The 25,982-nt window shown below is 36.7% G+C and overlaps 1 protein-coding gene across 2 annotated transcripts in view; it reads right to left on the bottom strand.

Moving 5' to 3' along the window:
• Window positions 1-25,982, bottom strand: part of LOC139995433 (lachesin) — a 258,770-nt gene that overhangs the window by 34,752 nt on the left and 198,036 nt on the right. For both annotated transcript variants that reach the window (XM_072018895.1, XM_072018894.1), the window contains exon 3: window positions 17,233-17,440. In XM_072018895.1, the coding sequence (XP_071874996.1) occupies window positions 17,233-17,440 (208 nt within the window). The remainder of the gene's footprint in view (window positions 1-17,232; window positions 17,441-25,982) is intronic.

The raw sequence follows: 25,982 nt of genomic DNA on the forward strand, positions 1-25,982 counted from the left end.
GTCACAGCGGTTCCAAGTATTTCGAATGCCGAGTTACATCTTCGATAAATATAAGACGTACATATATATGTATATAAAGAGTTAAAAACACGTGGAAGCGAAGACATTATATATGTGAAAATGAATTTTCATCCTTACGGGCTGCTGGGTCATGCGACTGGGTAGAATTCTTTATTAACGATTGGGAATAGGCTGACGATCTCGCCACTCTTTCGATGCGCTGCTGATATACTTAATTAATAAATGACTAGCAAAATAAATCGACCGATAAAACGGCTTGATTTCGACGTTTGACAAACGCGATCGAATAATTATTGTACGAATGTTATCTCTGTACCAGCAGATTATTCTTAACGACGTACTATTGTCATCAATGATTAACAAAGGATCAGATATTAAAAATGTTGATGTGAAATGTGAATGTAAATGACGATACCAGGTAGTACGTTTCTGATTTGTATCAAAAAGTGTGATCTAGAAATTCTCTGCAATAGCGAAAGGCTAATCTGATTTGTCGCGTGATCATGCAGGCACGCGCGTCATAGGCAGATGAATGGTATTTTCGCGATATACGGATATAGAATGAGAGTTATTTCAACGTAAACGAAGCATTGTGTTTATAGATAATATTACAAATTTCCAATCATCGATACGAATGCAATTTCCAATCGTATTATCGAATTACCAAGTAGTTGCCACTTCATAATTCGATTCTACAACGGTTATTCGTACAATCGATCGAATCTATGAAACGTGCAGAGAGTGGAGTTTTTCAAAATGGAATAGTTTAATTTATATTAATTTCCGGTATATAATCGCGTCGAAAGGTAAGTTAACGCTGCCGCTAAAAGTTGCAACGTAAGATCGTCGAGTGACTCTCCAAGGCGATCGTAGTAGCGTGAAAAATTGTCAAACTCGATTTTTGCGAAAACGAAATCTCGAAGCGAACTTTTTGAATTTGAATCGCTATGAATGCTTATCGTTTAAACTCGTTTGCTTTAATTAAGCAACGTCGATCCTAATTAATTATCTATTTAATTAACCCATAGGACATACGTCCAACCAAGGATTCTATTAATACAAGTCGAAGACAGCTTATATCGGCGATTGATTACTCGGTTGTGTACGTGTATACGCGATGTCTATTTTGACGTTTAATTTCCTGGTTAAGGAGAAACCTTACGTGACAACGGACTGTCGGTTAATTAGCACGTTCGAGCTTGCCGTGACTTCGTGAATAATTCAAAGTGTCTTGCGTTGCATTCGCGGCCTATCGAGTGTGCCGATAGGTTACTCACGACGTCTACATCTTGCGCGTTCGAATAAGCTCGTTCGAGCGACTATTACCTGCTAGAATAGATCAGTTTATAGAGTCGTCAAAAGGTTCGATCGATTTCGACGTGTACACCTGCGGTACGTCGTGCTCCCTGATCATCGTTGTTGTATTTGGCGAATACAGAATACTGTGCCAGTTTTACACAGTGTACGGGATACCGCGTCATCCAGTGTTTAATTAGATGCGACGATGAAGCGTAAATTGGTCGTAACTGGCAGTTTAATAACGAGATACAAGGCGAAAGTGAGACGAAACAAAGCGGAGAAAAGGGAAAGATGGTCGAGATAATGGATTATCGTTATGAACGGTAGGTTGCTTGCTAGACAGAAAGGGAATAAAATGGATCGGATGTGAAAGATAGATTCGACAAGTGCGATTTATATTATATTAAATCATCGCGTTTTTCTTCTAACAGCGACGAGCAAACCTGTACACGCTTTATCAAACTTTCAAGAATATTCACGTTGATCCAGGTACACTTGAAAGACAACGTTGTATGTTTTTGCGCTCTGTTATCTCCAAGGATATAAAAACTGCAAAAGGTTGTTTGCAGGATTTCGAAAAATAACGTACAACGTTAACTCCCACGTATCGTTCTCCGTTGGTTGTAACGCAATATCGTGTACTCGAATCAACGCGAACGCTCTTGAAAATTTGTTCATGTACGTGCTTTAAGCAGATACAGTACAGTAGATCGCATTCGATTATTGTCTTTCCAATGCAAAACTAAATCAGAGGGTGAATATACGTAAAAATGTTGCAACTTGGTTTCTTTTATGAATTACAAAAGTTTGCAACTTTCTCGATCCGATAAGTTGGAATAAATATTCAGTTGCAATACCAAATGTCTGCGTGTATTTCATATATACAGGTTTTTTGAATTCTTCGAGCAGGGAGTGCTGGAACAAATCAGTTACAAGCGCAATGGAAAACTTTCGATTCTTGATTTTTTTGATTGAAGCGTTTCTGATTCGTTAGATGACATGATGACACGAATACAAAAAAATCCACCATGGTTTTAACCGAGTAAGCTGTACGGTCATTTTAGTTATTTTGGTTTCCCTCGTGTCTGTCAGTTCCATGGAATTTTTATGGAAATAGACAGTGACTCTGTGAAATAAATCAAATCTATCAAGCAAAATGGGTGAAACCGAAGCACTCTTCCGAAATTTATACGCCCTTATACCATGATATGGTTTGACGAGTTTCTCGCCCAACAGACTAACGAGTCTACTCTTATTAGTAATCCAGTGTTGCGACTAGAAGTATCCCACGTCACCGTGTTGTGAACTTCATCGTCGCACACTTATACCAACAGACTTATACCCCATGATATACTGAGATTGATTTTTGAATCGGGAACATGCCATCGAAATTACGAAGAACATCATCCAATGGCTATAGAATTGCGTCGATTAATGCGGAGATGGAAATATTAATTAAAACCCAACGTTTGAAATATCACCGAAATTACCGAGTCGGTAAATTGGATAATTTATTCTTCGAATAAAGTCTTGTCATAAATTACAAGCTTATATGTTTTGTAGAATTAATTATTTCGATATGAAATAATATTTGGATACTCAAACGCGAATGTTCCCACGCAATATTATGGTGTAATACGTGTAATAATTAGGAAAGTTCATACTAGATTCCGACGTATGAAATGTCTCATCGTGTTATAACAATTTTTTAATTAATTATTACTTATCGTGAATATGTAGCGATGACGTTTATTTATCTGGAAACTCGTTCGTGCTTTCCGTACCGTGAGGAGGTGCATTTTACCGCGAATTGTATATTCAAGCAGTTTCTTCACTGGCCAGACAAGTAGAACGAAGAGATCTGCCATTTTTTCAAAGAGAGAGAGAAGAGGAAGACGTAGACCGTTTTATTATGTATTTGGTGGTATGTATATTTCGTTGCTGTGGGTTGTGACTGGATAACGAGGAAAATCTCTCCCTTCCCCCATCCCCGCCATCTCTCGCTCTCTCTCTCTAGTTACTCCTCGGTTCCCATTCGTTTTTTCGTTCTTTCTTTCGTTTTTTGCTCTCAGACATTGCTTGTGTTTTCTGTGACGACTTCTGGACAATTTTCTCCACCGGAAGATATTTTCCGTCACGGTCCGTTGCTATCTTGTTATCTGCTAAGGAAGCAGACGAAAAATGGAGAAACACGAAAATAAGAAGGCGGAGGGGAAGGCAAAAGGTCAACGGAAAAAGGGGGAGGAAAAGCAGTTAGAAAAGAATACAAAGGAAGGAAAAGCAGTCGGGAAAAGGGACGGGTGACGGTGGAGAGGTAAAAATGCGATTGGAACGGCGATGTGGCGGAGGAAACGCGAAAAGTTCGACACCCAAAACGAGCATCGAGTTCAGGGAACGATAGATCACTTCGTTGAGACACACGATCTGCAGGACAATTCAACGACCCAATCGAAATTGTTCGACTGCTGGCAATACGTAGCCAGGATGCATGGGTTCCGAGTGTGTTTACTTACTTGGTACATAAAGCACAAGCTCGACTGCCTCTCGTATAGATCACTAAATGCGTCATATCCCTGCAGGCTACGCAGCAACGTTCGAAACAACGATAAGATCTCGACAGCTCGATAAAATTGACCTAGTACGGTAACATAGATTTATAACTTCGTTAATAGCAGAAGATTATTGCACGTTCTTAATGTTCCTTTTCATAGTTTCGTTTAAGAACGTTAATTTGCATTATAACTGGTAAACAGGTATATGTATGTAACTGTGCAGATTGTTAGAAACGAGTGCTGGAAATTATTCCTCGAAACGATAAATGAAACGCAATGTCTGTATCTAGATAAAATCTTTAATTCGTATAATTCTGAGTTGTGTAATGGTTGGAATTCTAAAATAAGGTATCATCTTGTACCATGTACGCGAAGGGTAAAGACGTTTACAGGAATATTTTACTTGCTTTTAGAAACTGTTATCCTGCTTCACGTATTCGCGTATATTATTTTAAATATTATTTTCAAGCTGTATCATATATAATATCGCGTAAAAAGATCGATAAATTATGCCGGTATGCGTATCTTTTTACTTAATTTTATCGTAGTAGGTACGTTTAAACGCAGATTTTGATTTGACTATGAAATTTGAAGTTGGCTGTTAAAAATTACAAAAATTATAAGAATTAGATAACATCTTTTATAATACACGCGCAAAGATTAATAGCACGTTCTCCGAATTACCATGTAACAAATAAAACGAGATAAGATAACGCGTTAGATAGATGCTAAATTCTTCAAACTTTGTATTTCGCAGTATGCGTTATACGGTATAAGAGCGATACAAATGCGTAACTATTATTTTAATTAGATTCGTTGGAATATATAAAATCTTTTGTCCGGTAAATAGTCAGATTACATTCTTGGGTAAAATGCTTAACTTGGAACCGGGGCTCGCGAGTACATTTTGCTCTATATAAAAAAGCTATTAATTATACTTGACGATGAAAGAGTTGTTTTCTTTCAAACTGTAGGTAGTGTTATGCGTTTTTTTATCTATCCTTTTTTTCTATCTACACGCAACGCTACGATCAAAGAAAGTTTATCGCGATATATTAGTCCGTTTAGAAGCGACGAGGGAACATCGTTTGGCAAATGTATTAGCAGGAAATTCAAGAGAAAAGAAGCAGATACACAAAGAGCGTAGTTTAAGCGCGTCAGGTAGCACAGGCTCCATTGAGTACGCGAAGAAATCTCGAAGATAGGGTGCACGGTGGATTTACGGCGTGACGGTCGCTGGCGAAGCGTGATATTTGCACCTTTAAAACGGGTAATCCACGGGTTCTTCACGGCTGATTACTTGGCCGTACGGCGGAGAATCGGATGGTTTTCTTGGTTGCTCTAGTAGCGTTCCAGATTGCGCGCATTTCGCGATATTAGAGGAAAAGTAATGGCACTGAGTGGCAACGCGGAAGGAGGCTGCCTCCTCTGGCTAAAAGTACCACGGGAAGAGGTTGGATCAACAGCTCGAAAGATGAGAAGAAGTGGTTAACGTGCAGCTTAACCCTCCCCGAGCCACGTAATGAATAACAACGGCATGAAGTGTTTGCCACGGGCAACAAGGAAGAACTTTCCAGCAAACTCTCTCTCTCTCTCTCTCTCTCTCTCTCTCTCTCTCTCTCTCTTTCTCCTCTGTTTACAACGTTTAATTAGGGTGTTTCAATTGGGACGAGCACGATGCCCACTACAGCACAATGTGTAGAATAATTCGTTTAATAATGCGCTTTGCGCTTTGACCCTCGGCTTCTCGTAGTACGAAAACGCTCTCCTACGGTACTGTCTAGCTAATATAACTCAGGAAACTAAGGAACTATAATTATTGCACATTGATCGTCGAATATTTTGGGATATCGATGGGAAAGTTTTTTGCTTTGACACGTAGAATAACGATTATTTTTGTATTGTACCAACTACACGAATAGATTGTTTAAAGCGGTAAGATACGTTCGCGACCTGAATAAGTTTTCGGTCTCTTTACGATGATTGTGAGCAAGCAACGCAAAAATAAACTTCAAAAGATTCTTTGTCTACCATATATATGCAATAAATATATTTGAACATAGTAGGTACACGGCTAAGAATACGAGGCAACGTAGCAATTACGACGTAAATTTATCAAGTAACAAAAATACATTTAGCTTGATAATTGTATTTTGATAATTGATCTGAAATATAGTTAACGGTAATTGTGTTGTTACGTTCGATTGATATTTTACTTGTGGTTCTTCGGGTAAGCGATGAAACTTATCCTATAACATTATCCTATACCATTAACACGCGTAGGTATAATATGATACGAAGGTATGAAATTTTCTACGAGTGTTTGTTTTGCTACATCATGCAAAGGTTATAATATATCTTATCGAACAAACGCATACGCGATATTGGTCATTATGAAATTAATATCGAAGAATTACCCTAGAAAATACGTTCTCCTATGTATCCGATAAAAAGTAAAAATATAGAACAACCAATAATCTCAGTCTGAAAAGAGAGCAAGTGCCATAAACGTTATTCTATGTTCCGTGTGTAAAAGAATGTTGTTATAAATTATGCAGAAGTATGGATATTTAATATTTTTGCTGTAGAGAAATTCACTGGTTTGCCTTTGGTGATCGAGCCGATACTTCAAAGAACGGATACTTTGTGCAATTTTAATGGTTCATTTCACTGTATCGTATGTGAGAGGCATATGTAATATTTACATGGCACGATATAGTGTACTTGCAATAAAATCAGTTTGACAGTCTCGCTTTTGCACACTTTATATTCGTGGATAAAGATACCGACGAAACTAGAATGGACTTGCAAAGCGTACAGTGGAAAGTTGCGAACTTCTTTACCAAATAGGTTACAGGGGGTAAGAAATTCCGCCAACTTAAGATCATTTGAACTCTCGCGTGTAAAATTCAACGAGACGTTTCACGCGAAAGAAATTTTAACGCGCAATTTGTTTCGAGAGAAAGTCAAGTGTTTCGGTGAAAATACATATGCATATGGAAACTACGACGCTCCTTTAATCGTATACAAAATAAGTTTACCCTGTTCACCTTGCTTTATACGAAATTTATTCGCCGACAATTTCGAGCAAAATATTTTCAAACGATCTTGCCAGCAATTACAGCTTTTAACAGAAATTCTTAATACGCGACATATGATGCGACTTTCTAGCGAAACGTACCCAGTATACCTTATAAAACTATTTTTGTAAATTTTACGTTGCCAGATCATGCTATGAATTGTGTTGGAGTACTATTGTATTGGATTATATTGGTATAGTATTGGATATTACAATTCCACGCATCAAGTTATATCAATCGTAATGTTGCGTCGCGAATCCGAACATTAGTCGTTTGGTGGTTTACGACTTTAAGGTGGCAAAAAATTACTTTTCGTGGACTGTACGATTACCAAAGATGTTTAGGTACAACGGAGGATCGTGCGTTGTTGTCGATTAAGTTGAACGAACACTACCCAATACGAAGTGTCTTGAATCTGAACTCCCCTTCGCACGAGAGTAAAATGCACGAAAATTTTTTTTTCCGTAGAAAGATCAAAGACAGATCGAAACTTCGAATTGTTTGTAAATTCTAGAAAATTAGTAGTTCTCTTGGCAAGCTTTTTGTTTTATCTTTTTGGTTAAAGATATCTAAAGTATACAAATTAGAGTTATAACATTTAATAACTGAAAGAAATCTGAAATATTTAGATCCGATTTCTTCACCTATATTCATGCAAATATAAAATTGTATTAACGATATTAGTCAAGAGATAACGACAATAGTTAACAATTGTGCAAAGTTGCGTGGCAAGTGGCAGAAGCGTAATTAACTATGTTACCGATGCGTCCGCCTGAAAGTGTTAATTTTCCAACAAATATTTTAATGAGTAAAGTTGGCGACTCGATGGTTTACCGTATTATTTTAAAGGAATCCGCACGCGAATTGGAAACAAGTGCTTGAACACGAATCTACAAATTTTGCTGATAAACCGGTGAGAGTCACAAGGTGAGTGGAGGTGAGCGGAGAACAGGGCACCCCGTTCGAAACTCAAAGCCAAGTTTCTTTAACGATGAAACCAATGAAAGCAGTACCTGCTAGCGTTATAATCTGTTCGTGAGTGCAGTCGAGCAGCGATACATCGTCGAATCTTTGCGCGTCTACGAGCGTCTATACGCGCACAGTACAGTGAATTATCTCGATAACGAAAAGCGCTGGAAGAAGTAGTTTGTTTCTCCATTGGCGTAATATGTTATGGCAAATAACACGTTATTATCAGAACCTATGATCGAATCGTTTTGTCATAAATGAAGATTTCAAGAGAAAAACACGAACGAGAAGATACGCTTTTCTTCATTTTCTTGATTTCAATGTCACCTTACGATTAAAAACAAAACAATTTCAATATGGCATATGGATTGGAAAGGAAAACAAAAAGAAAGTGGTATGGAAGCCAAATTTATAATATTTTAATATCTTCGATATTGTAATATTATGATGTAACGTATCCTAACAATCTCGGAGAGAATAAAAAAGCACCTGTTTATCTCGAAAATCATATATAAAGACAATTTTGTAATGCGAATGTTAAAGCTACTTTGCTGTAATAAATAGGAAATGCGACTTGCCATGCTCTTCCTCTGTAGAACATGATCGTATATGGTAATATCGTAAATGAAAGCAAAAATAAAAATATGAGCCGCTCGAAGAGCAAAATGATCATCTCCGTTTTACGAAATTTTTTAAATCTTCGCATCGATAAAGTCCAACAGTAATTTTAGCATCGGTAAAATCCGTCAACGTACGAACGTGTTATAAAATTTTAGCGTTCTTTTAATAGTTCGTCGATTCTCTACAACTTTGATTTCTATAATTTCTCGTTCAAATAATACGAGTTCAACTTTCATTGTCTACCATGCTATATGTTGAAAGAAAATTAATAGCAGACTATACCCTGCTCGTTTACCCTGACATTTGTCATTCTATGTTTGGTCTTGGTTCTTTCTCCGTTCTACGCAATTTTACGGTTACGTGTTTTTCCCTTTGTATCGTTAAAATTATATTTTATCAAGTAATTTTCATATAAAACACAAGCAATAATTAAGTATTTGAACGATCGAAAAATAGAAGTAAATTTTATTCGACTATTACAAAAGTACGAATAGACGATAATTTCCCTCGAAAACAGCTGTAGTATATATAAAATATAAAACGTTATGGATACCAATAATTGCGTGAAATTGATTAGAACATGTTCGCATCTAGTATAATATTTACATAACGACTTGATCGATTTACGGGTTACTATACTTATACCGTGAAAGTTGCGGTTGGAAAATTACCGCTTGGAAAGCAACCAACTCGCATATACCATACGCGATATACGTATGTAGGTGTTAACAACGCATTAAATGAGTTAGGAACATTTATCGGTACTTGTCAAATTATATCGCGACTAGTTACAACAATTATCGATTGCGCGAAAATTATCCGAATAGAAGAATTTCAAGTATAATTTGTAAATGCCTTCGAGTCAGATTTATTTAAGTTAGATATTTCAGACTTTTATACGAAGTATCCCTAGCTATAATTAAAGATATCTCGCGAATCGTTCATTTTTTTTTTTTTTTTTACCTTAACATCTTTCGACGTAGAACGTTTCGAAGAATCCACATATTTAAAAAATATATATATATATATATCGTTTCATTAAAAAGAACAAAGTTCGTCTTCGTATGATCCTCTACTCCTCTGATAAAAAAGCTAATCGCGTCAAATTATGTTCTCCCTCGGAACGATCCAAATTTTATTTGAAATATATCTCGTTAAATCACTGTTTGCGCGATAACCGAAATGGCTGGAATTACGTGACCCACCCTGTTAAAGTATACGATGGGTTCGCTCGTAGTTGCATCTGATTATTGTCAACAGCACAATAGCAATGTCGTTTTTGGTCTCGTTTTGATCAGGAAAATCGCATCGATGCGTTATCGGAATCTTTGTTCACGGAAGATTTCAAATAAAGAAGTTTCGTCGTTGCATTAATGTCGTTGTCTCGCCGATACGAAAGCGAAAGCGGAAGCGGACTCCACCGTGTGGTTACCGGGTAACTGGAAATACTTTCGAAAGAAATTTCTTCAATGAGTATGCGCTGATTATTGCTACGATCATCGAACAATATTATACATACTTGTACGAAAGAATACGAAAACTTAGATTTCGAAAATTCAGAACGATCGTTCGATTCTCCATAATTTATCGTTCGGTACACGTTTATGTGCACCCTACTGTTCTTTGTGACCTACTAAACGAGAAACCTGATAATTTGTTAGAACGTTTCGATTATTATCATTATTATTTAAAAAATGAAAACGAATAGAGCGAAGACGGTTGAATACAACACTAGGAAAATGATTTCACGAAATTGTAGTTTGTCACGATGAAGTAAAATTAAATAAAATGCGATAGCGAAGATATTAGAGAGCCGCGTTGACTCGGTTGACTGGGGTTCGGATTCGTGGTCAAAGGTCTCGCGGCATGATTCAAGTTCCGGTTGATTATCGGCCGGCATTGCTGCAACTCGATTTATTCACAGTTACGTTGTGCTTATTTCAACGTGGTTCTGGTGGTTCGGTATCCACCTAGAGCTGTAGCTCCCACATGTTTAACCACTTACAAACTCGTCTTTACTAGCTCCGCGTGTGAACGTTTACATTCATACCGGGATATTAAAGAGACTAAAACCTCTCGAACAAAAATAAAAGTATGCGTGTACAAGTTGCAAAAAGCGGTCACAAATAACCCTGACGGTTGACGCGTCTTTAGATAATTTAAAAGAAACTAAGATATTCGCGGTACTGACAATGACGTCTTTGTCAATTTATATTCTATACGGTTAATGAATTGAATATCAATAAATTCCATCAGTGACAAGCCGGTGGTACTTTACGATCGCTTAATCAACCAGAAGAGAAAGTAAAATTTTGTTCCGTTTACGACACGTAGTTGACTCAAACCGAACATTGTTGGAACATTACTTCCTTTTCTATCCGTTGATATTACGCACGACTACCCCCCATCAACGAAGAGAAGGCGATGGTTAATTCTGCCTATTCCTTACAAACCAAACTAAATCTACGCGAATTGTGCAAGATCAAGCTGCGAAACTAACGTCAAATCAGGAAACAGCCAAAGGGAGTCTCGTGAAAAAATTCGATCGCACATTCGATGATTACACCAGTCCCGTTACGTAGACGATTTATTAAGCTGCTGCGGCAAGGTTGCTCGAATCTCGGTTTATTTCTTATCATACGAATCGTACAGTTTCACGAAAAGCAGTTTAAGCGATGTACACGACATGACGTGGACGATTTCACGAGGAAGATAAAGTTCTATAAGTAGTTGGGTCCGTCGTAGCCAGCACACAGACGATTTCGTAGCTCGAATAAGGCTCGCATTTCCGAAGAAGGAACCGACTAAAAGGAGGAGAGAAAGAAAGAGAGAGAGAGAGAGAGAGAGAGAGAGAGAGAGAGAGCAAAAGACTCGTAGAATTATATTGCCGTAGATAGGATGCAAGAGACCGCCGCATCTCGAGAATACCAATTTGATTTCGCTAGGAACGCCGGAAACGCAGCCGGAAGCTCGTAAAGTATACAACCAACGTGGTCAACGAACCTTACGTCTTGCCGTTGCAGACTACCGGAAGTACTGTCCGTTACGAAAGGGTCGAGCCGGAGGCGAAGGTACTTAAGGAACGAACGATGACGCATCCCGAGTCCTTTTTCAGCCACTGATGTGGTCGTAAGAAGGATCATGCACGTTGCTCGACTTTTTGTCTCGACTCGACCATTTTACTAGAATTCGCTAATGAATGCTGACCTTATTACCAACTTATACAAGGTTCTCTTTGTCTACCAAGTAATAGTTTGGTCGATTTTGGAATTCAGCAACTTTTGTGCTCGTTGGTTCGATTAGTTGTAATTTGAGAGTAATTAATACAGAGTTAGTCTAAACTAATTCCGAACTTACAAGTTTGATTATTATTGGCAAATGTTACAACATCGAATTGCTTGTGCGAGAGCCTTTCAGAAGTCAGAATATAAATTAACTTTACTTTTTGTTAATTTCGTTACACGAAAAAAAAAAGCCAATCGACACATATAATATTACAAGGTTCGGGAAACAAACGACTTAATTCCGCAAGTCCGTTTATTGCAGAGAAATGACAACATATATAATAGTAAATTTTGTGGTAAGCATTTGAACGAATAGAATCGTTCAAAATGGTCCCTGAACGATTCATATATTATTATAGCGATATAATGGATTTTGCAATACATACACTTTCGAGAATAGAAATTTTGTTTAAGAATAAATATATTTTTATAATTGCATAGCACTTCCTTTAGTGAATTTTTCATCGGCATATGTTTTAAATTAAATCGATATAAGAACGAATAACTCGTCGAGTTCTTTACGTTAAACGGAAAAGAAGCGTGCATGTATATTTCTCTTCAGCAAGCAACCTCGGTCCCTGTTCTTCGAGATTTTTCATTTTCGTAACATTCGTATTTTTGACTCGTAAGATGCGTGGCAAACAAAAATCCTGAATCGAGTTTACCTAATTGAATCGTATCCACCCCGGTTATGCAATCATTCGTAAGTCTAAAGGCAAATATCGGGTAATTTGTTTAAATTTCTCTCGCGTCTCGTTGTTCGTTTAAAGATAAAAATAACGACGTTGGCGGCAAATGTTTGACCAAAAATCGTGTTACGCGTGTACGGGTCATTAACTTTACTCGCTTCAAATATCTTGCTCTCTGGCCATAACAAAATCATTAGCGTTGCATTGCAGCCTCCTTTATGGGATAGAATTCTGCAAAAAGAAAACAACCTTTTAGCGAAACAATGTTCAAACGTTAATAGGTCCAGGATCCTCGTTATCCATCGAGTCGTCTATTAATCTGACGGTGTTACACCCTGAGCTTCGTAAATGATAAATGTCAAATGTTCTCTCCACGCAGCTATGACGTTATCACATCATTCGTTACATACGGTGTACCTTAAGAACGGAAATTTCTATCTGTATAAATAACGTCGAAAACGGCGCGTGCGGAGAATTTAGATCAACGATCCGAAGGAACCATGCGACCGGACCTTTTCGTCGCATCCATTTTCCACCGAGAGTTCGATTTAAACGCTTCCTGAGTATACTTAAAACCACATTCGTAACGTTTCGCTGAAACTCGTTATACGCGATAGACAGAAGTAAGTCATTTACATTAGCGAAAGAGAAAATCGGTTTCCACTTTAACGGAATTGATTTGCAGTTTGACGTTGGTCGAGCATTTTTAAGTCGTTTCGTTTAATGCTACGAGTTTAAACGTTTGCACGTTTTAAATACAAGAATTTGGTATATTCAATTTTTCCAGTTGGATTACATTTTAATTTATGTGCTTTATACGAACGCCTGTTTTCACATTCGGTTAGTAGTTATTTGGAAAGATTGGAATTCGAGAAAATATAGCGTTCTTTTTATAGTAAATACACGTATACAATTACAATTGTCATTCGCTACTATTTCAAAGTATTTTATATTTTCATTGAACAACGAAGTATCTCTATGCTCTACTACTTCCGTTCTTTTTCTTTTTTTCTTTGGTATTTCGAACATCGAACAATGTAGAAAAACAAACGTGATATATTAAACGGTAATTTAAAGTAATCTGTATCTATCGTAAGAAAACGCGAAGCTTGGAACGCTCGGTGCGATCGTCTGGTTTTCGTCATCCCCCGATTCTAGCAAATTTGAGGTCGGTGTTATACCAGCGATGGATCACGACGCTGAGTCGCGTGGTTTGCGTTTTAGAAATACAGTCGCGCACCAGCGTCGTGGCACCATTTGGCGTTGCGTGAAATGGTCAATTAAAATTCCGTCTTACGTTTCTTTCTTACCCACGTAAACATAATAATACAAACGCGATTAAACTTAATCGATTTCTATCGACAATTATACTACTTTTATGACCAATTTCAACGGAAGAATCAACGGAAACTTAAAAATGAAAAAATTCACGGCTCAATTAGGAATGGGAAGACGTTACCGTCGAAGTGAACAGAGTATCGATTATGATTCGATAATTCTTTACGATCTGCCAATAGTAAGAATGGTACGTGTTTATGTCAGCAGAATTAACTGAATCGCGTTTAATTAAGGTACGTCTCCCAACAACGTCGATAAATCGATGACTCGCCGGAGAATGTTTTCAAATTCCAATTATTGGATCTCGTTGAAGTTCTGTTTACGAGCACACGCTTAACATTATGTACTCGAATTCCTGTATAATCTGCGACTTCATAGACATATCCAACCCCCGTGATTGTAATTTCCCGTAAATGCTCTTAAACCACTTAATTCGTGGCTTTTCACTTTTCGAATAGGAGTTGTAACATAGAGACGTTATTGTATTTTTTTAGACAGTTTGTTCTCTATGACGATAACTTGCGTCTATGTTATTTAAGCTGCTTTTGAACGAATTAAACTTTGAACGAATTCTCGAAGAGAGAAGGTATAACATTTGAGAATTTTCTGCATAATTTCCTAATTTTATGCGAACGAGAGATCGTAATCGAAATATTCGAATCGATGGTAAAACGAAAACAATTGAAACGATCTCTCGGTAGATGGTTAAAAATAGTCGGATAGAAATTGCGCGCCTAAATATATTTTCTCGAGAAGACCAATTAATAAAACGTAGCAAAGCTTTTACAATTAGTAATGATACTGAATTGCAAAAAAATATATATATATAATGTAGCTACAGTGACCAATGTACATAGTTACCGTGAAGATTTAGACCACTTAAAAGCACGATTTATGGAAGATGAGTGAACTAACTTTTTATCTAACGTATTATCGTAGTACATATAAAATGGTGTTTGTTAATTTATACACCGAACGACTTTTCAACGATAATTATTTCTCCTTCTATCGTGTCGCAAGTACAGAATTCGAATAAATTCATATTCTAAATAAAAAGAAATCATCTTGTACAGATCAATGTGATAAATCTCTTTTATCATATATCGTATTATTAGGAAACATTTTTTTCAAACCGTTAAGTACCACGCTCTACAAGTACTCTAAGTACACGTATATAATGAGCGATTAAAAAGAAAGTTTCTTTTATAATTCGACAAACTTCGATCCTGATGGTTAAAGAAGATACACATACATATATGTATAGAAACTATTTATTAGATGACATAATACGCATAACGTACAAAAACATAGGCAGAAAATATGCAAAATAGAGCACTCGTATTACTGATATTTGGAAAACGAGTCCAAAATTTAAACGTAATTTAATTCTTAGTTGTATTCGGCATTACCTAATTCTTCCTTCCACAAACGTATTTATCTTACGATATTGGAGCACGCTGTTCGTACGTTTACGATACTTTTACAGTACAGAAGAGTCATTATATTTATAATAACATGCATATCGTAACCCACATATACGACGAGAACAAAAAATGTAAAGAGAGCGCAGCATGGAACACGTTTACGACTGCGACTATAAAATAAGTTTTCATACTATGCAACGTTCTTCTGTATAAATTATCTATGTAAACCCTTCGCGTGGCCGGATTTTCCATGCGAAGTTTGAAAACTTTTTAGCTAATCGAATTGGTCATTCTGGAAAGAGCATCGTGTGCGTTTATAGGGTAAAAATGAAAGAGTCAGGGCAAGGGTGCCGATACGAGGGCCGAGGGAATTAAAAGAACGAAACGTACGGAGGAAGAAGGGAGAGCGCTCGTATTGGCGAAAGGGCGTATACGAGGTTTCATTTCCGAGAAGGGCTGTAAAGATTGCTCGCGTGCAACCTTCTATATTATAGAGAGTTACATATTTCTCGCAAACTCGCGACTATATTGCTCCATAATAATAAGGTTAATGCCTTGCAAATTAAGTAGAGAAGCGAAAGGTCTTTTACGTGGCTTTACGTCCGTTTAAACTGCCGAAGCCTGATGTTTGTCGACGATGCACGATTAGTGCGATACGGCATCAAGACGACGTTCGTTTAATTTTAGCCAAACGAGATTCATAGATTACGCGATATACACAGGTATGTAGATATATCCTATATGTGTTATTCTAGTTTAAATGCTTGAATTTGTAAATTTTATTAGATTCGTAAACGCGCAACGTTGTTCAGCTTCTTTAGCGTCAAATTAAATTTGTTCCTCGTTAGAAATTCTTGCAGCGAGTATTTACCAGATATACAGCTTCTAAGTAATAATCGTTAAACGGTGGTTTCGAATGTTATCGTATAATTTAAACGTTTAACATAGAACGCTGAGATTTCTTGCGTCTATTTTGTTGCGTCCAAATTAAATTTTCAATATGTTAAGAAATAGGTGAAAAAGTGGTGTTCAACAACGGGTTAAAAGATCGTTTACTAAAAAAGATTATAATAAAACGTTCGAATGTCATTTCACTAGTCAATTACGTACGAATATGTATTAATGAAGCGCAACTGATTCATCGTACACGGGCGACAAATCACTCCTGTAAAGAGATGGGAATAGGGTTTGCTACAGAACGAGATTCTCACGGCTTGTCAGACTTGATTAAGATATTGCGAATTACATCCGTATATCGCTGTGTAACGTTCGCGTGACATAATCGTTGTAATAGCTGTTCCGGATACGACTGATAAGTGCGTGATACACTCTCCTTTCGATAGAAATTCATACGCGTATAGAAGATGACCGGCGAGAACGAACGGACGATTGTTAATTTCCCCGCTAAATCTGAATTTGCTGTATATCGAGTGTACCAACTACCTTGAATCGTTACGTATAATATTAGTTATTTGTTTCGTCACTCTGTGATATAATCCATTCTATACATTACGGTTTGGTCTTTCTATAAAAAAAAGGTCACTGCTTGTAATTTCACTCTCGGATTTCACTGGTTTACTTTAAAAATATTACGCTTTTTAGTATATATATATAAAAAAAAAAAAACAAATAAATAAAAGCGATACAAGTACGAGTAAATTTTTGAAACAAAGATCGCTATGTGATAAATATTTCTCAGATAAAGATTTATTTGGGTATAATATTGTTTTGTGTTTTTTCTGTAGTAATGATGGCAAATAAATCAATAATGGAAACGAAAGCAATTTATCACGATGAAATTGATCTATCGTCATGACCGCTCGTACAAATTGTCATAATACGATATCACGGTGAAAAAAGAATTATTACCGAAAACCAGAGAGAAGAATATACTCCTCGCGTTTTGATGGAAATTGATAAAAGTGGAAAAAATTAAAGGATCGTGTGTTACTTACCGACAACTTGCAGGTAACCAGTTTGACTTTTCATTGGATCCGTATTAATCTGACACATGTACCAACCCCTGTCGGATTCTTTTACCTCTCGTATGTGGAGAAACCACGTGCGATGATCGCTATGAGAAACGGCTATTCGATGGTTTTTCGTGATAACGTGACTAGCTATCGTTAATATCGTTTGGGTATCTACCCGCAGCCATGCTACCTGTAACAAATTGAAAGTTTTCGCTACAGTATCCAACAGGATAATCGTATTTCTAATTTTCAATTTAACATCGCAAACAAGCTGTATAATAGATGTGTTTAACGCCATATTACTCGACTTAGTTTGAAATAAAAATATAGATACGCAGGCATATGTTCTTTAATCACACAATGCTATAGAAAGTTGAAACGCTTGCGACGTAGAAAGGTATTTCGTTATGAATCGAATTGCGGATACTTACGCATCTATGCGAAATTTCAAGTAACTACGATGCACGAAAATGTAACGCGTAAAACAATAAATATAACTATGTAATTTTGTGAAACGCGACGCGATAAATATAACCAGGTATTTAATTCCGATCTCCAACAAAAATTGGTAAATTAAACAAGAAATTTCAATTAAATTTTGACATTTTTACGTAATTACTTTTCGCTAAACTGCGAATGTTTATAATTGATGGAATATTTAATTGTGCATAATACGCGCAAAATGTACAGAATTTCAATAAAGAAGTTCGAGATTCGATTATATAATAATATTTCGAGCGCGAGATAAATCTCTATTTAGGTTCCGTTTCTCTAGGTGTATTTGGAAAAAATATAAATTTATATAAACATCGATACGATACATTAAAAATTCCATCGTATTTTTTACCACCACCGTTATATCCATAAACTATAGATCCATAGATAACGTCACAGTTACTTTAAATATATACGTAAGTATTTCTATACCTGCATTCTACGATAATCTAATACGTCAAGGATCCTATGTTATATTTTTCCGTCGCTAATATATCGATTTCACGAGCGGTAATTTGAGAAGAAGGTGATTCTAGAATGTCCCTGGATACGTTTTCGGTCGAAGGAACTTCCGGTAGACTCGCGGTCTAGTCAGGCGAAAAAAATTGCAGCAGCAAAGAAAAGTAAATATTCTGCTTGTTGGCTGCACTTTGGCGCTGGTCGGCAAAGAAACGGCGAAAAAGGAGAGAGGGGCGGGGAATGGGAACGGTAAAAAGGCTACGCGAGAGCGCATGCAGCTGCAAAAGCGTAACCGTTGGCTTGCAGTAAATCAACCTGTTAAGAAAATGTGATCTGTTTGTAAAAAAGCGCAAGATACGGGAAGACTATTCACAACGGGGACCAACGCTCCATTGAAGTTATATTCCGGCTGCGAAACGTTGAATCGTCCGTACGCATACCTGTATTTTCGATTCACCCCTTTGTGCTACGATTACCAACATGTGATCACGCTTATTTCCACGCTTATGTGCACACGAGCTTTACTATTGGCTCGGGCAATATTTTCGTTTACGGCGCGTTCATTCGCCTTCAAAGGCGAAGGATAATGGAATTGCTGTTTCGTCGGGTAAACATTTATCCGGCGGGATATCTCTTAGTCCTGTAATTTTTACAGCGACGTGCCTCTGACTTTTGCCTATGGCACGCAACTGCGAGGCTTGGCAACTCTTTCCGTTTTCCTCCGGAAATATCGCGGCTTTCTTATCTCTGGTGTTATGTTTGTTCGAGAATGAGCCGTTTCTATGGTAATTTTGCGAATATTAAATAGTCACAATTTTTTAAAGGCGGAGTAACGAATACTGTATATTCCGTGTCACGCGAGTATTTACCATCACCTAAGTATAATTTTTACAAATCTTGTTAAGTAAATATAATTATCGTTGATCGACGGATAAACAAAGAATTGAAACAAACGATAAACGATATTTTTTCGGTTAAAACTTTGCTCTACACGTTTATTGAAAATTTGACATATCGTTTCGATACATTTTGTATCGGATGCCTATGAAAATACGTAGAATATAAAGAAAAATGTTAAACGATAATCTGGAGCGTATATGTGCCTTGCCTTGTATTTCGAAGTTTTAGAAAAATTGGAGTTAGAATACTTTTTAAACGAATTACCTTCAGTCTCAAACACGTAATATGCACGAGTGGAAAGTTGCCTAACGAAACGGTCAACGAGAGACGAACCGTTATACATACTATAAACCAATTATATCTGAATTTAGCAAATTTTCGAACCTCGGTGATCAAGTACTCGCTTTAATACTTTTTTTTTTTATGAAGAAGAAAAAAAAAAGAAACGCATCTATCGATATTAGTATATAAAGAAACATACATTCTTTTTAAATTAAATTGCATGTATATCTCTTTGCGTACATCTCGTATACAGTTTAATTTAAAAAAAGAAGAAAAACAGAGGTCACCGTTAAACGTTTCCACTGCCATAACAACCGCGTAATACCATAATACCAGTACGATGCGCTACACGAAACCACTCAATTTTGCCTCGTAAAATTTTCCTTCATCTATCATTTTGAAGCTATGGTTTGGCCCAGTTGTGAGAAACGCTGTATATTTCACTGCATTGAAAGAGAATTATTTATTTTAAATTTCTGTTGAATAATGGAATGCTGAATTCATTATCTGGACAATTATTGCTCTTAGTCGGACATTAATTGCAGCAATTGAATGGAACATCCGTAAATGGTCAATAAAGAAAGGTATCGTTCTTCGATAAAACAGTATTAGCCCTCGTGTATCGACAAAGAGTCTGCAGACACTATCGGTCTTTAACTGGAACATTCTGTTCCATCTGTTTCATTCAGTGGACACAGTATCGTTCAATTATCATTTCTGCTAGTACTTAACAAAATCGTTTAACACGATCATTGCTAATCGAACTTTCATCGTTTATTGTACGTTAATTGCTAAATAATTTTCATGCGAAATTAATTTTTATTATGTGAATTATTACGAGGAGTCCTTTCAAAATTTTGCGATCCATTTAATAAATTTTCCATTTATTAGAATTTAGCGAATAAATATCTTGACTTTTTAAAATTGTTAATTATATGGATATACGAAACAAGTTACACTCATTGATAACGTTTATCCTGAAACGATATCTAATTACACGACGAATTAATAAAAAGTGGGTGGTATTCATGTTGGGACGCAAGTAACTTTATTAAAAAGAATTGATAGTTTCAAATTAGCTTCGAATAAATTGCTAATAACGTCTAATAATAATAAGATTTTTAATAAATGGAAAATTTCCTTTTAGCTTTGGATAAATGTGCGAGATTCGCAACGGTGATCTTAAACGTGACGAATGACACTAAACGTTCAAAGAGACTATTCCGTGTCGAATATTGCGCGAATACTTTATCCCGAATATCTCTAAATACGCGTTGAAAGTTTCATCGATCAAACGAAGCAAACAAGGCGAACAAAGCAAATCGATTTTAATTTTTCATTTCGTTTGTTTATATCCGTCGAAGAATAAACTTTATTTCTATAACTGAAGTTTATATAATAGTTAGTTGGCTAATTCTTCGTACCGACTAGAATTTCTCGTTCATATAATAGGAGTTTGCGTTCAGATAAGTAGATTCAATTGGCAGAAGCACAGTTAATCAAGCATTAATTAGAATTTCGTAATAAATAGAGATTAGATAAATGGAATTCTATCGTATCTCTGATGCTTTTGCTCGGTATGTTCGTGTATTATGATTCTACGTGAAGTACTTGTAATATTCATTTACGAAAGTATCGTTTAAGAATTACTTTTTATTAAACCTATTCGAAACGAAACCCATTTAAAACCTTAAAAAATTGTTGTGTATTTTCAAAGATAAACCGAATATAAGGATGATCGAACGATGCAAATCATTTCTTCGTGCTCAAAGATATTACGCAAACATTAATGCCAATTTTTTCTTAACAGCGTTACATACATATGCCATCCTCTACTGTATCTTAAATAATACATCTCCACCCATTGTGTCAACATTTTACGCTTCTACGTGAAATATTTAACGCTTCGATACAGGGCTCCCATTTCGTTCGAATTCTACATCTACTTGATAACGTTTGTAATAACACGTGTCATTCGCTTAATTCGTTTCTTGACTCGTCGATGTAAAATGGAAATATCGATGTGTTCGAAGTGTCGTTTCATTTTGAGAAAGAATTTGTCGTTGATTCGCTATTCGTAAAACCTGCCATTCTCGTTAAATATGTTGTAAAATTTTTATAGTAACAGGCATTAAAGGTTCAAGATATCCGATAGTTGTTGCGTATATGGCGAGAATCTCTTTTGCACGATAGCACACCTAGACGAAGAGGATGCAGGAGTCGGACACTTTTCGAAGAAATCCCCGATTCTCTATAAACGTCTTTGAATACTATTAAACTAACGAAATAAACATTCGGTTTCTTGCCGCTAGACTTGAACGGTGTCTGCGTTGTTTGCAGGGGCGGAGATCGCGTCGGAAAGAGACTGCGGCAAGTGCCGAGCATTAAAAATAACAATGACGCATAGTTGTGGACGGTCGAGGACGGTTGTCTCCGTAAATTACAGAAATTCGCAAGAGAAGCCGTAAATACTTGGTTATCATACTTGGCGGAAGCATGGAGGGGTATTATACCTACATTCGCGTACATCGTGGCCAGAGATGGCGCCAAGCGTGGATATGGCTTCACCGTTTCCATTCATCGGACTGGATATCAAATGCAATAGTTCATGCCGCGCTTCCGACTAGGTGGTCGACCAGTCCTCGACCTCTACCTCCTAATCCAACCACCCACCGTTTCACACCGGTCTCTGGCAGATTTACAGGCGGAGAGGTTTGATATCTGCATCCGAGAGTCCTGGACTAGTTCCACCTGTCCTGGATCCCTGTATACTTTCCGTCAACTTGCGCTTCCGCGAGGGCACCTTCCAAGATGAATCAACCGAATAAGTCCCTCTGCTAATCGGACGGATCTTTCGTTCCGTGTTTTCGCTTCTATAACGTGCTGTGGTACGTTTGACGAACGATATCCTGTTCGACTTTGTCGAAGCGCGGTATCTCGACACGTAAATAAGCAAACGAGTAACGATACCAACGATACAGTCTTGAGATTACTCGTTCGTGGATAGGTTGTAACAACGAGTTATTCAATATTTCTTACTATTACTAGAAACGTACAGGCGTCGCTGGTGAAATTAATGCTAACTTTTATCGTATTTATGTAATAATATTCTCTTGTTCATATGTTTATGATACCGCTTTAATCCTAGCTATTCGTATATGCTATACTTAGTTAAAAAGCAGGGTGGTTCTGTTATAGTTCTGTCAATAGCAGTGTTTTCAATAATACGCGTCCACCAGTGTTCAATTCGCTTATTATACGAATTTTCATACACGTAAATATATTTTAATGTAAACGCTACTCGAAATTAGTTTTACAATCCTACAACACGTACGTACGACGGAAGAAGGAGAAATAAAAAGAGAAAATTCTCTGTCAGAACACAGTTAGGACATACAGAACAAGTTTCCGAACTTTCACGACGTTTACAACTTTAAGAGAATGACGTACCTTCGTTACCAGATTATAACTTAGACATCGTCTAAAATCTGTTTTAATATAGATATTCGATACGTGTAGATGTCATAGCTGCATAAATTCGATTTTGCAACTCGCACGAAACATTAATCCTTAACTTTCGAGATTCGTATTTTTAATATTGTCACGGACAATTGCGATCCTTTAAATTCCTTGATATTCTATTTATCGAATCAAATAATTTATTATTATTAGTCATAAAAGTTAATTTGATTATTTTATTCGCGGAGTTTATTTGTTCACGATAGAAGATACACAAATACCGAAGCTTCTAATATTCTCTATCACATTATGGCAGTGAAATAAGAATTCAAGCTCTGTTCACGAACGATCTCACGGATTTTTGGTAATTTTCGTTCACATCGTTACACTTGTAAAATAATTAAATATAAAATAATTTTCTCTATAATATAATACAATACGTAACATCTGACAAACGTTGCAAAATAAATATTGTTAACACTCGACCGTTTCTTGCCTTATTACACCGATAAAATATACGAGCAATGCGTGGCTGTTAAACCCCGGGACAGCCTCCATACAGGTTCGTAACGTAAGATATCAGGTGGAATAAAATTTGTTAAAGATTCGCGGTAAACGTTGCGAATAACGAGCGTTCTAATACAATGTTAATCATCGACTGTGTAGGCACTAAAATTAACCGAGATGCGCCGTTCGTTCGTATCGAAGATCTTTAATTCTGCCAGTTACATCGTTTACCATTTCAACTACTCATTTCCACGGAACACAGAAGCGTGTCGTAGCCGACGACTTCCACTCCGCGAGTCTTTCAAGCTTTCTCGGCGTCCGGAACACAGATCACCAGACATTCGCCTCAATTTCCACTTCTCAATTTCCGTTTCTCGTTCGAACTTCTTGACAGGTCACTTGGCCGTCGATAGATAAGTAACAGCGGTGGAAGACAAGGGCCAACTTCGATCGACGGCCAGATAACAGCTTCGAATTTCTGTGCCTTCGTGATTATGCCCTATCCCTTAACCCTCCAACATCGGGCTAGTTTCGTAAGACTAATTTTTTGAAAACGTGGCCGACTAGTTTTAGAACTGTGGCTTCGATCGCTTCAACGCGAGTCGTATCTTTTGTTCGAAGGGAATTCGACAAATTCGTATACCAGGGAATGAAAAATATAAAACATAGACGAAACATTTACGTCTGGTAAATTCGTACGTTACCGTGAGCAATCTTAAAGACACCTCGACTATTAAACGAAGGATAGACCAAAAGTATAGTACCAAAAGTATAGTACCAAAAGTTTGAAATAAACGGATACATCAAAGAATACAGGAAATGTTGGAAAGTAATGACGTTTTGGAATACTTTGAAGAATATCTCGATACTTTACTGCAACGCTAGTTGACGTTTTATGTAAAATAATTATGCACCGATTACACGTTATAACGTGTAAACATTTATAACGTACGAGTATACTACGTCTCGTTACTTTTCGAAAAGATTCCAACCCTCTACGACTACTTCGGTAAATGAAAAACGATACTTCCAATAACTAATCGTTTTGTTGTAAAACAAAGTTGATAAAGTAATTTCAATCTCGAAGCAACTTTAGAGCATTTATTATCGTACAGTGAACTAGAAAATTATTCGCAAATTCAGATTACAAAAGTATCGATATATTTTACGAAAGGTATCGTTCTCGTTTTGTAACTTCAGCATAGTTCCAGTACAATTCGTTGCTTCTTAACTACAAATCATCGTTTTCTTTATGATTTAGTTAGTTCGGAATCTTAATTATCTATTTCTAAATAACAAGTATTAAAAAGTCCTTTGTGTCGCTTTGTTATTTAAACAATTTCTAATATATCTTCGAAAATAATTCTGCGCAAATAATTTCGTAACTCAATGTACATATATCGCGCTGCATATCGCTATACAGTACCATAATTGTTACTCTTATCGCGTCGTAATTTTCGCTGTGCGACGATTTGTTCCTTTCGTATTCTCGAGTAACGTTTCGAGTGCGAGCTATTTGTTTACATGTCCGTTCGATATGAGTAAGAAAATCGAGTTGACGTTTAAGATTGAAACGTCCTGTGCATCGAAACAGCAGTTTGAGTGGCAGAAACGAATTTTGAATCGAAGCTTTCATCAGACTAGTAAACGTTTCACTTCGTTCCGTCTGTATTGAAATAAAGTTAGCAAAACCTTAACCGCCGAGCGAGCTGTCCCAGCCTTCCCGCCCTCAACTTTTCCAGGGTCGATTCGCGTTCACGGGAACCACTCTTAAGTTGTTCGATAACTATACCGAGCTACTTTGAAACTTGCCGCTGCCGTAACTTCATTAACGACAGGTAAATGCTTCGTATTGCCTGGTTACATTTTCAAATATTAAAAGGAAAACGGAGGGTAAAGGGGGAAAGAAAATATGAAATTGCTCTTCCTTAGATCTTGCGGAGATTAAAATACGTGTTTTTAATCCCTACGGCCGTGAATTAGTTCATGGAATCGATAATGGTCAACAAAATAACGCTGTTGATAGAATAAAATTTCTGCCGGTAAGGGAAAAGCGAAGAAGGAAGTATCCGTTCTAATTTACGTGTAATTTCGCGTACTTTGCGAACTATACGTTGTACTTTAAATCGAGCATTAGATCTCTCCAATAATATATTCTAAATAAAGAGATCTATATACTTCGATGGAAAGGATTGTAAATATGGTAGGAATATTAAAACACGTTTCAGAGTAATCGAGAATAATCGGAAACAATTGAAACGATAGAATCAACGTCATACAATTAAAATATAATAACTTTGAATTTCACAGTCGTGTAAGAAATATCTAGACAATACTTATTTTCGTCGTGTTAAGATTATGTTAAGATTTTATGACAATTCATCGAACGAAGCGTTATTGGTATACTCGTACAACGATACAAGTAAGAAAATAATTCGAACGAACGTCGCTTCGGAAAGAATCAATTTTCCATAAAACTTACAGTTTCTAGAATTATTTCGTATTTCACGCGTTAACATGTTGTAATATCGATATGTTCGCTATGTCTGTGATAAACGTAGTATCTCTTATATTACGCACGATCAGTTCGATCGTATAAACAAAATCACTAGTGATCGTAAAACACGAAT

Source organism: Bombus fervidus, chromosome 16 (assembly GCF_041682495.2).
Source record: "Bombus fervidus isolate BK054 chromosome 16, iyBomFerv1, whole genome shotgun sequence".
NCBI classification, from domain to species: Eukaryota; Metazoa; Arthropoda; class Insecta; order Hymenoptera; family Apidae; genus Bombus; species Bombus fervidus.